We start from the raw sequence: 13,046 nt of genomic DNA on the forward strand, positions 1-13,046 counted from the left end.
TTAAAAAAGGCACTAATGAGAATGCAAAATGAACACTTATTACAAAGAGAAATGTGAACTTGTCGAAGGAAAAAGGACACGTGTCCAAATAAAAGGGGCACTGATCAGAGTTGAAAAGAGGAAGGGGCACTTTTACAAATTAATAGGTGCACTTGTCAAAGTAAAAGGGGCACTATTCCTATGTAAAAAGTGGCACTTCTTAAAAAGTTAAAGAGGCACTTTTCCTATATATGTAAAAAGGGGCATTTTTGGGGTGATTGAAAAAGTGGGGGGGGGGGTGCGCTGTGCCCTCTGCCAACTCCCGAGAGGGCCGCCTCTGCATACACTCAATATACACGTATGAATTGAAGCATATAGAAGATACTATTGTAAATAGCCAATACCAAGTATATAACAGAAATAAAATAAACGTAATCTTTTGGCGCATGTTTTATGACTCTTCGTCTGTTTTTGTGAGGATGTCGAAAGCACCAACCTTTTATTCTTTTTCTTAAGAGCAATCCAAGCAGACAACTCCCAGAGAGATTCGCCTTGCACTGTCGTACTTCTTGCATCTCTAAATTTGACTTCTACCGCAAGAACTATTGTTGCGTCACCGTCAGATGTCACACTACGTTGACTTTGAATGGTAGGGTTGACATTACGCACTGTCACGTCTGGTATGAATCAGGATTTAAGAAATAGATTTCATGACTTGTTTATAATGATCATGATACGAAAAAATAAGGGTAAAGGGGGGGGGGGGTGTGAGGGTGAATAAATGTTGGATGCTAAAACATTTGAGTTTGGCATGTCTGATATGAATCACATTATTCAGTTTGATTTCCCTGTTGTAAAAGAGGCGTCAATAGTGACGTAATACTGTGTCAGCACGCAATTTGCGCGGTGATTGGCGGAGCAATGTGACAGTGACAATATAATAAATTGCGCCCTTGACATTTATATGAATGTCCTTTGGCTAATTGCTTTCATCAGTTTGATTAACATCAGTAATAACGCAGTCGAAATGACGACACTAGAGCAACGGGAAAATTAGACATTTGGAGAAACACACAACACATACTTAGCACTTTGGCAAAAAAAAGAGAAGGAGATGTACCCATAAAAAAGAGACGCCAATAAAAAGAAGAAAAGATAGCAGAAAATAAGCAGATATAAAGATAGAAGAACAGGAATAAAGATGTTAGACAATAGCGCCAGAAAAATAAAGAATTTTTCCTGCTCCTCCCTCTCCCGATCAACTTGAAAACCCCAAATTTGAAACAAGTAATAGTTGAAGAATCCCGAAATCAGGCAAAATTTAGCAGATTTGAGTGAATTTAATACTGCTTCCGGGGTTATTCAGCCCACCCAATGATGACCAATATTTCTTGTGTACCCCCCTCGTTCCCTGTCTGTCGCCTCCTCAACTTGGGCCTTCGTAGCTTGGCCTACTTCTTACCAGTACATAGTGAAGTGCAGCCAATCAACGATGTAGACCTTTTGGGGAGACTGCTAACATGGAAAGGACGATCATCGGTTGCTACTGCATTTTGTCCACGTTTAAGCTCAACACAGACGTTGGCCTCGTCGCAGTTTAAAGGCAGAGCACTGGAGGGATACACGACGTCCCGAAAGATGAATTGATCTCCTTTGATGTACCCCTGCGATGCTTGATCAACATTGAGAACTTGCTCGTTGAAATCCAGCCTCGTGTTACTGAGAGAGAACAAAGTGAATGCAGAACGAATAATTTGCATACTGACTGTATTACTGGTATATGAGCTGGTTGCATGCACCCACACGCTTAATTTCAGCAAGGATCACAGTGATTAAGCTCGCATTTCCCATCCCAGGCTCAGGTGACACCAAACCATAAACAGTTGTACTATGATTTTTAAGATATTAAATAATTTCACTCCGTCTTATATGTCAAATAAAATCAAATATCGCACGTATAATTATTAATTTCGCTCATCCCGAAATCTAGATCTCCCTAAACCGAAATAATTGCAAAAGAACATTCTTCTATAGGGGGCGACACAATATAACCAACTACCAGAACACATCCGAAATGTAACTACATTAAGATCCTTCCATACCCTAATAACTGATATTTTTTCTTAACACACTTCCTTAAACTCAAATGATTTTGCATAACTGCGTGTGTGTGTGTGTGTGTGTGTGTTGGTGTACGCATTTGCTATTTTTTTGGAATATTTTGTTACCTTGGTATTTAAAAAACTTGTATTTATGTTTTGTTTCTATTCTGCTTTATGTACTGTTCTATAAACACTGCTGAATCGGGCTATCCACCGATTTTTTTTGTCTATGTACATGTATAAATATTTTACTTTGTATATTTTGCTATGTAATATTTTTATCTGAATTCAGAAATCAAAACAACAACAACAACAGTTAATACATAATCAAATAAATAAATGACTAATATTCAAATGAATAGAGAGATAAATAATAAAAAGATGGATTCACTAATGATTTAATTAATAAAGTTTTTAAAAAATTAAATAAAATAACTAAACAAATATACTTCTCTAGCAAATGCAATGATGATAAAGCGACAATAACGACCTTCATCCCCGAGTTTGTGTCCTTATAACTTGATTCAATTCGGGTTTTGTTAATAAATAAATAAATAAAGTATCTTACAAAGTGATTGCAGACAAGATTTCTTTGTTAACAAAATATAATAGATAACATATTTAAATCAACGTATACATTAAACATCAATTTCATGAATAAAAAGTTGAGGAGCCTATAATACAGATTTTAGAATTAGAATTATGTATTGGATTAGGGAATACTATATAATAATAATAATAGTTAACATTTGTAATGCGCCATTTCTGTCAAAACAGACACGCCTGACGGATTTATGAGGAACTTGTAGATTGTGGGCGTATGTCTATCAAGTAATTCACGAAGGAAAGTAAAAGATTTCAGATTAACATACTTCAGGACATAAGTTTGCAATAATGAGTATAATCAAAACGTACTTTTTAACATAAAAGCAAGGTTACCAAAGTATATTACAGTAATAAAAGACACCTTTCTTTTGGCTCAGGTTTTAAGGCTCTTGTTCTGTTTCTTTAAGGATGTCGCAAGCACATACCTGTGAGTAGTGTTTACAGGAGCAATCCAGGCAGACAACTCCCAGAGAGATTCGCCGCTCACTCCTGTCTTCTTTCTGGTATCTCTAAATTTGACTTCTACCGCAAGAACTAGCGTTGCGTCACCGTTTGTCGTCACATTGCCTTTACTCCGTATGGTAGGTTTGACTTTACGCACGGTCACGTCTAGAATGAATCAGGATTTAAAAGATGAATTTGATGACTAGTTTATTATTATCTTGATACGAAAAAAAGAGGGGGGGGGAATGAAAATACGTTAGATGTTGAAACATTTAAACTTGGCATGTCTGATATGAGTGAGTAACTGTATTCAGTTGTATATGCATGTTGCAGAAGGGGCGTCATTTGTGACGTAATACTGAAGCAGAGCGCAATTTGCGCCTCTTTGGTGTAGGAATGTGAGATTTTACAAAATAAGCATTGCGCCCATGGAATGGTCTTTGGCTAATTGCTTCCACCAGTTTGATTAATCCTAATAACAACGCAGATGAAATGACGACACGTGTGCGACGTGAACGTTAGACGTTTGGAGAACACACAACATATACGCATCACTTCGGGAATTGAAGATGACGTGCCCTTGAAAAAGAGAGGCCAACGAAAAGATGAGAACACAACAGAAAACAAGCAAATATAAAGAGAGAAAAGTAGAAGAAAAAAAAGATCTAGAGAAGATCACATAGTGACATAGGGATATTTTTTTGTTAACCCCCCCCCCCCCTCCCGCTCTCGATTAACTTGGAAACCCCACATTTGTAACAAAATAATAGTTGAAGAGTCTCGGAATCAGGCAATCTAGTTGGATCTATAATAATAATAATAATAGTGTAAACTTATAGAGCGCACACACTGTCCAGGGACGCTCATGTATTGTAGTAGTGAATTTCGCGACACAGTCCCACATATGTGTGGTCATATGAGAGCGGGGGGGGGGGGGGGTGGGGGCTATCAGAAGACTTACCGTACGGACAGGAAGCGCAGCATTCTCCTGGCCGTTTAAGGGGTTCAGCGCAGAATACCGGTCGACACGATTCAATATCGCATGTTGTAGTGCCGTTATCACACTTACAGGTTTTGCAAGGGCCCATGTCCCACACTTCCATGTTAAGAAACGGAAGTCCATGATATATACAACCGTACCCAGGTTCACCGCTGCTAATTGATATAGAAAAAGAAGATTCTTCGAAAAGAAAAGTCAAGGAATAAATTACAGAAAATTATTTTTAGTTCTTCTTTTTCTTCATCCTTTCGAACAAAATAAATCGGTTATAGTGTTCAATTCATATCAGTTCAATAAGGGTTTAATTTTGACAATTCTATATCCAAAAGCTGAAATGCACATCATTTACGATTTCTCAGTATCATTAATTTACCCATATTCCACATATTCTCCAAATTAATCAAGCTTAAGACAAATATTCAGAACGATTTGAGAGGAAATATGGAGCATAATGAACATATTGAGAACATCAACGTAATGAAAATCCCTGACTATTACAAAAAAACATCATATGGTTTAATTAAGCAAATTAACAAGAATAATAGAAAAATTAAACAACAAACACCATAATAAACACAAACGACAAATACATTTACCGTACGAGCAAAGAGAGTCAATGAAATCAGTAATAAGTTTGTATATTTTGTTTTTAAATTACTTTATAGCATCATCAATTGCATTTAAAAGCATTTTTATCAAAATTGTCATGTGCAATGTTTACGTTTGCCTGATGAAAAAGATCTGACCATTTTTCATGGATCAAATCATTTTTGAAATATTCTATATTCTGTGTTTTTTTTTCTTCTATACATTATTTATTTGTTTGAGTTTTCGGTGACCAAATTATTTCAACATGTAGCAAAGATGGGAAGATGGGTAGGCCACTAGTAATTATTTTATTAAAACATGTTTGAAAATTTATTATCGTTCAAAGTCGAAGAATGATGATGATTCTCAGGCGTTTGAACACATCACATCAAGAATTTTTTCAAAAATACCTCATGCGTTCAAAAGCATAAATACAAAATTGCATTCACTTGAGAGAACAATGCTCGGGAAATATTTAAAAATCTCAATATTTGTTTATTTAGTCAATAAAAATATAAAATGATACATGTACATGATTAAAATATATAATTTAAATATTTTTCCAGTTATAAAACTTGGTAAATATGCACTGAATACGGTTATTTTGAACCAACTATTTGATCAAATTTTCCTAACAGTGTATGAAAACAGATGTATGAATATATTTATTTTGCGATTGGGGGCTTACGGTAACACCAATTGGAAAAGGCTGTTAAAAATGTTCTTTCGTCAATAGAGCCCGCTCATGGGGCGTTTAGAGGAATTAAAGAAAGAAAAGGAAAGAGATGGTAGTTGAAATAATTTGTTATAAAACATTTTAACGATTTTTTTTTGTTTTTTTGTTCGAACACCAACAATTTGTTAAAATACAAGTAGAAAAGAAAAGGAAAGGACGAAAGGAAGGAGCAGTTGAGAAGGTTATGAGAAAATCAAAAAAGTTGAAGAATACTCGCTAACCATGGAAATCTACAGAGAATATCTGAATTTCAATTCGCATATGGGTTTCGCTGGTCAAGTTCCTTAAATGTCCCCTTTATTTTTTGACCAAACACATCCTAAATTCTAACACGTACACACGAGAAGGTATTTTAGATTCTATACGTTAAGATATAGGCTGGATTAAATCAGACTGCGTTGAAATAATGAGAGAAATAATTAATTGCAATCAGTACATCAATTTATAAACAAGCTATGATTTGTTAGATGTTCATCCAATATTTCGCTGCATCTAATATCATATTGATACATCAATTTCCACACGTTTGTTAAAAGTTTTGGTTAAAGGGAACTCAAATCTAATTGCAAACTGCTCTAGGAGAAAGCAACAAAATCATAGAAGCAGACCGGTGGAAGTTTAAATGAAATTGGAGAAAAGATGAGAAAGTAAAGAATTGTGGAAGTTTTTTTATATTACTATAAGTATTAGCCCTTCAAATTTGGTGAATCGGTAGTTTCTGCAACACACAAAATGAATTTTAAAAAATATCAAAAATTCGTTATTTCCTTTTGTACTAGTAATTATGTTATCCATAATATATTGTTGGTATTGCCCCAAGAGAGAAGGCGCTAAGGAGAAAACAGAAATTGATCATAATTTTGTACACGATAAACGGGAGAGTTATCCGCGACTAAGTCAAAACCCAGTGACCAAATTGCCAATTTTAGATTCGCATAGATTCGGTGATCTCATATTTCAAACATTAATAACTTTCTTATTGTTGATCCGATTTAAGTCAAACTTCTGCCATTCTGTTTCTCTTATTTCCCGTCTGTGATGCAAATGATATTATTACGAAGGTTGATTCGATTGAGCGGAATTTCAGCCATTGATTTGGAGAGTTGTTGGCATTTGGAAAGTAAAATGTTGCTTGAGAGTTGGGTATTCATTCTCGTTAAAACGGAGTGAATAACGCAAAAGCTTTGATATACCCGATTGGTCGGTCATGCAGTTGAGGAATGTACAACTGTAAACTCGTTTGACTAAAATCTCGCTAATGAGATGGCTGTCAACGGTTTTCAGAAGATTTGGTAATGAAAAATTGATTGTTAATGGTGTGTTTTACCTGACTGCTAAGACAGCATGTGTATGCTTGTAAGTAAGTCATCGAGACCAATGGCTTTAAGTCCCCTTGAAGCGGGACTGTACTACTTGTAGCTACATCCACCCTCTATACAGCAAACATTACCTTAGCGGTATCCGTTGGTCCCCCAGGACGTCTTTTTTCTAACGTGAATTAAGAGCTGATTTGATGGGATAACCACCTATCATGAATCATGCATGGCGGTCTAATCCCTCCTGGTCAAGCTAGTGCAGATAGGATTTAAAGTATATATACGGGACTTACTAATGAGCATTCAATACCGTACCAAAGGGCACTTACTCAGTGACTTGTCTTCGAACCATTGATTTCCCGGTTACGAGACCACTGCTCTACCACCTAGCCATCACCACTCTACGAGATTAGATATTGAAAATAATATCTGAAGTAGATATCGATGAACGATAAATTAAAGAGCATTGTGTTCTAATAAGCATGATGAGTATACTAGCTGTATAATATATTTATGAAAGACTTACCTCCGGAAGAGGCGGCATGATGCACCACGAGCGCCAGACTTCCGAATACAAGACAAGCAAGGTACCAAGAACGATTCATCATCATTTGGAACGTTTTGACAACAATTGATTAAAGCCCAGAGATACTGAAGGTTTAAATAGACAGATCGCCTACTTTTATATTCATGAAGTTTCCTTGATAAACTTTCCTTCCCAAAATACCTTCCTAGAACATTGACCAGAAATGGATACGTAGCTTAAAGGCATAATCCAGACGTAAAAAGACTAACCATGAAGAAACAAGTCGTGAATAAGATTAAAATGAAAATCGCTAAAGATGGTCACTTTTAATGATCGTGAACAATATGGGCAATTTCACTACCCTCTTATAATGTATAAAGAGAACGGTTTATGATCATGTAATAGTGTCATTGTCATGTTTTAACATTTCAACACTTGGTTCGAAAGCCTATTGACATTGCAAAAGATTGGTTTTGAAAGGCTTTGCGATAGTTTGAGCTTTACAAGGTAAGTATTCTGTTATTGTTGTTGTTTATGTAGTCATCGATCATAGCTTTTGAAGTTACATGTATTACATTATCTTACGATTCCGATGCAGTCTATTTACATTTACAGCGGACGATTAATGAGGTAAAATACCTTTAATATTATTCTGTTATAGGGCAAATCAATAACTCAAGGAAATTGGTATCTCGTTGTCCGGATGTTCCTTGTGGATTTTGGAACAGGTGTATGCTCCTATATATAAGGAAATATTATTTTCTGATGTTTGTACAAGTTTTCTTCTATTGTTTGTTTAACCTGAACTATTACTCGTTTACATAAATGCCGACAAACTCTTTGAACCACACAAATCTCCCCATTCGCTTCATCTATGATCATTATTTCTTTATTGCAAACAAAACTGAAAGTTGGATTTCAAATAAAAGTCTGCTTACTGATTGTTTTTCTTCTCTCCCTAAGAGTCTAAAATAAACTAGGTTTAACCCTAAAAAGGCCTGGCTATTTGAGGTCTTAATACGCCCGGGGGGGGGGGGGGAATTATGCCCCCCTAAGATCTCGGCCTAGGAAGGTCCAATTAATGTTAACATTAGCATGGTGATATATTGACGTATATTGAATGAGATGGTTCAAAAATCTTTATTTTCTTTTATGTTTATTTATTTGTTTTAATTAATATTTTTATAACAATAGCCTATGCGTTTTTTTGTGTGGATATTTTCAAAAATGCTTGATTTTGAACAATGCATGGGCAGATTTGATTCGAAATTGCTGTTTTAGTTTAGTAATAACATTCATCAATTGAAATATAATAGTTTCTAATACAAACATACAAATTAACACATACACAGGTACAAATATGTTTGCTACATGTTGTTTTCATATGAAAATATAGTTTGTACAATATTTTGCGGGTGAAAAGCGTCAGTTTCTAATATAATTACCAATTTCTGATGTATTGTATTGTTTTTAATTTCTTATGTATTTCATTATGTGAATAAAATAATGCTTGGCCAATACTACATAGGTATAATCATGAATGAAATATAACATGAAATAAATCACTCATGATATTGATTTTGATAAAGATCATATAAATGCAATATACTTACACACACACATTTGTGAGAATTCCATATTTTGATTGACATGTGATGTATTTCGTCATTATATACACGGAAGAAATTGCTTGGCTCGATGAAATCTGTCGATCAATGTGTCTTGTAAATGTGTGCATTAAAGAGGAAGCAACATTTCACCCGAGGTAGGTCAGGGCCCTGTTTCATCAAACTTGTTATCAATAACATCTGCCACAGATCTATGACCGATCTCTTAGCCAATCAAATGCAATGATTTCAGTATCTCATTAAACAATCATTGCATCTCGTTATTGATAAGTAGTTTTATGAAACGGGGTCATAGTTTGCCTCTCTACACCCTGGGGGGGGGGGGCGGTGTTTAACAAAGATCCTAAGTCGAATTTAACTCTAAGTTGGACTTAAGAACTATTGAAAGCCGTAGGCATCTTTAAAAAATATTTTGTAAAAGTTTTTTTAAAAGGCATAAAATGTTGATTTAAATCATTCATAATTTCTATTATCAAGGAAATTTCATGTTCTTGATGTGGAATTTATGAAAAGTCTAAAATACTTGAATTGATGTTTTTTAACATGTTTAATTTTAATGCTACCGATGGCTCTCCATAATATTCAAGTCCAACTTAGATTTAAGTGTGAATTATGATTTTTGTGAAACACCCCCCTGGTGCGGTAGATGGTCAGCAAGACTTGTACACAATGCAATTCCTTAAAATGCTAGATCACTGCAATTGCAACAGTGCTAAAGGACATATAATTTAAATCACATTTATTCATCAATTTCTCAGTTTTTTTTTGTAATTCATTTCATTCTTGCCACCTTGATGAACTACGTACACACAGTATTTATTTTTGTTAAAGAGATTATTTTTAGTAGGCCTACACATTCTTGACCATCACTTGTAATTCTAAATTACTAATGCTCTTTTGCAACAACCCTCATTGTGTTGTTGTGTAATGTACAGGTGAATATGAGAATAATTCTGTACAATAAAGATTTTCCTTGAAAATGTATTTTTCTCGGCATTGTTGTGTTATTCAAGTTGTAAAGCTACATGTACATTAATCTTGAGGTCTAGGTGTGGGTTTCGTATGTCAAGAGAAAATGGCTATAATTCATTCTCATTGTTTATCCTGCAGTAGATTGATCGTTTTAACCAGTACAATAAAAGGAACCTCACAAAAATTTGATGTTAATTATCTTTTTCAAAAAACCACAACGCTCATTTGCGCATAAGGACCTGTGTTAAGCACATGGTGTTAGGCCTACATACCCGGATTTCCTTATCTTAAGCATTTGGTGTCGAGCCTTCCTTATCTTTCTAAGCTCAATACTCAGCCACTATACATTTTCTACCAAAATCGTTTGGTGCATGCCACTTATTGGTTATCTTGAACATTCTGTGTAAGTTTTCTTGGGATTCTGTGGGATTTATTTTCAATCATTACCACTACTTTTGTTTTAAAAAACGCCCCCCCTTCCCCCCCCCTCTCTCTCTCTCTCTCTCTCTCTCTCTTTTCCTCTATTGAATTTTCGCTCTCTCTCCCACGCTCTCTCTGTCTCTCCCCCATTCTGTTTCTCTCTCATTATTTCCTCATACCTCTTGATACCATGCTGATGCATTTAGTCTACCTATCTCTCAAGTTCTGTAAATTTATCGTTCGACTTTCTTCGTTGTGAATTGAACAGAGATAAAAATTGATACTTATAGTATAAAAAAAAAACAATTTATTGCAAATCACAAGAAAATCGTCCATATAAATCGATGTGAATACAATTTGCAAGCATTTATGTGTTCAGTAACATATCCGCTTCGTTTTGAATGCAATTATAATATGTATTGATTCAATGATACAATCTCTAGAATTACCCTTTTAATCCCAATGAGACCGGGGTATTTGAGATCTATTTACGGCCGGTGAAGTGTATATAACACTATAGTAATTTTTATTTTGAGAAAAATTCACTCATTTGCATATTTATGGTAATGTATGCAAACAAGGTCATAATATTCACGCATTTACACATGAATCATATCTTCTTCATATTTAAACAATCATTTTTCTGCTTACATTCTTTACACCATTTGGAATAATATTATAACAATTTTTTTTTTTTTTTTTTTGGGGGGGGATAATTTCGTATGTATTTATATTAAAGGGCAAGCCAACCCTTGTAATAAGTTGATTCGTAAGAAAGTAGAAAAATAACAGAAACAGAATAGCAAAAGTTTGCAATGAATCAGACCAATACTAGGGAAGTAAGGAATGTTTGAAATGTGAGATCACTAAGCCTATGCGAATGTCAACTTGGTAATTCGGCCAGTGGATGTGACGCAGGACTTGGATAACTCTACAATTTTTCGTGTACACAAATATCATTAATTTCTGTTTTTCTCCCTTGGGTCACTACTCAAAATTTATTATAGATAACATATTAGTAAAAGTCCTTTAAAAAGAAGAGACCATCCTATGTAATACATTTTCACATTTTAGTAATTTTATATGTTAGAACAGATGGGAAAGTAGTCCAGCACTACATCACATTTACATTACCGCCTCAGCCAATTCGAAGTGCACATACGTAACGTAAAGTGATTACTTTACAACAACAAATTCGATTCATATTTAATTTAAACTTTCACCAGTTCGCTTCCTTGATTTGTCTGCTTTCTTTTAGAGTAGTTGTCTGTAGGTTGGAATTCCCCTTAAGGTTTTTCTGTTTACAAAGAGTTCTTAGCACTGGAATAAGGGTAGTGTTGGGTAGTGTTGCTGCCCCCCTCCATCTCTCTCTCTCTCTCTCACACACACACCAACACATTATGTTATCCGTCCTATATGTATCTCTCAACCCGCGGTCAGCTCGCTATTTATAAGGACCGCTATTTATAAAAGACTGCTATTTATTCAGTCCCGCGTTATGGATAGCGGTCCTTATGAATAGCAGTCCTTACGAATAGCGGTCTTTATTGATAGCGAGCTTGACCCCTCCACTCTGACTCTCCCTTCCTCACTCCCACCCCCTCACGGCTCACGTTCCCCTATAAAGATAATTCAATAGCGTCCTCATACAGTGCTATTAACAGAATAATCCCAATTCCCGCCAAGAATCCAATATTCTGCAGAATAGCCACGGTGACCTTGTTGCTTTTTCCGTCGTATTGGTGTAGCATCGGAAGCTGAAAAAGATAAGAAAAAGGGATACTTTCTGTTATACGATGGAACCTTCTTATAAGAAGCAATGATAAAACAGGAGATCTGCTATAACAAGGTGATTTTGCTGGTCCCATCGCTTTATATATAATTATATTTGTGTTTAACCCTGATATCAAATTTGCGAAAAATATATATCTTTGGGACGATTCGGTAAGTTTATCGGGACAACTTCGGGGAAGTTCGTGCAGCTGCTTCTTACCATGTCGACGAGTCCAACGTAGAGAAACATGCCAGCGACAGAAGCGAAAATCCATTCCCGAGCCGTCTCGGTCTGTCCGAGCGGGATCCCGATCCACAAGCCGATGAATGCCGAACAAGCGCACATCATATTCATCAGGAGTGCCGTTCGGAGTCGCATGCCCTGCTTCATTAGTACGGCCAAATCACCTAGAGGGAACAAATTAGAATAGAGTCGAACAATTCATTTTAAAGGCCGGCTGCAATAGATTGATAAGGAGGGATTAGACTACCCAGGGTGGTCACTGACAGGTGGCTATCTCTTCAACTCAGCTCTCAATTAACAACAGAAAAAAGGAACACGGGGGACCAATGGTCACCGATTAGGCATTGTATATAGATAGAGGGAGCAAGTAGCTACTAGTAGTACAGTGGGGCATTAAAGTCACTGTACGCAAACATGTAATTGGACATCAATAGTATTTCGAGAGTTGCATAGTATTCATGATTGTTGATTGGCAGGTTTTTATCATTATCGTCATCACTTACATTAACCACATCACAATCATTTTCATCGTCACCATCATCACCATCATCATCATCAATAGGCCTGTTTATCATTTTCATCATCGTCATCATCATCACCTTCATCATCGGCTAAATTACACTTATCATCTGGATCCTTCTCCTCCTCCCCATCATGACAATTTTCATCAATTTTTCATCACCATCTTCATCACCACCACCACCACCTATTT

The 13,046-nt window shown here is 35.8% G+C and overlaps 1 protein-coding gene across 1 annotated transcript; it reads right to left on the reverse strand.

The window, feature by feature from the left end:
- Positions 1-11,685: 11,685 nt before the first annotated feature.
- Positions 11,686-12,496, reverse strand: LOC100893825 (zinc transporter ZIP10). The gene is made up of 2 exons (XM_003729675.3): positions 12,311-12,496; positions 11,686-12,074 (listed from the first exon to the last, which is right to left on the reverse strand). The coding sequence occupies exons 1-2, from the start codon at positions 12,479-12,481 to the stop codon at positions 11,937-11,939; spliced, it is 309 nt and encodes a 102-aa protein (XP_003729723.2). The 5' UTR covers positions 12,482-12,496; the 3' UTR covers positions 11,686-11,936.
- Positions 12,497-13,046: the final 550 nt, after the last annotated feature.

The sequence above is a fragment of the Strongylocentrotus purpuratus genome, unplaced genomic scaffold (genome assembly GCF_000002235.5).
Source record: "Strongylocentrotus purpuratus isolate Spur 01 unplaced genomic scaffold, Spur_5.0 spur5_scaffold_14, whole genome shotgun sequence".
NCBI classification, from domain to species: domain Eukaryota; kingdom Metazoa; phylum Echinodermata; class Echinoidea; order Camarodonta; family Strongylocentrotidae; genus Strongylocentrotus; species Strongylocentrotus purpuratus.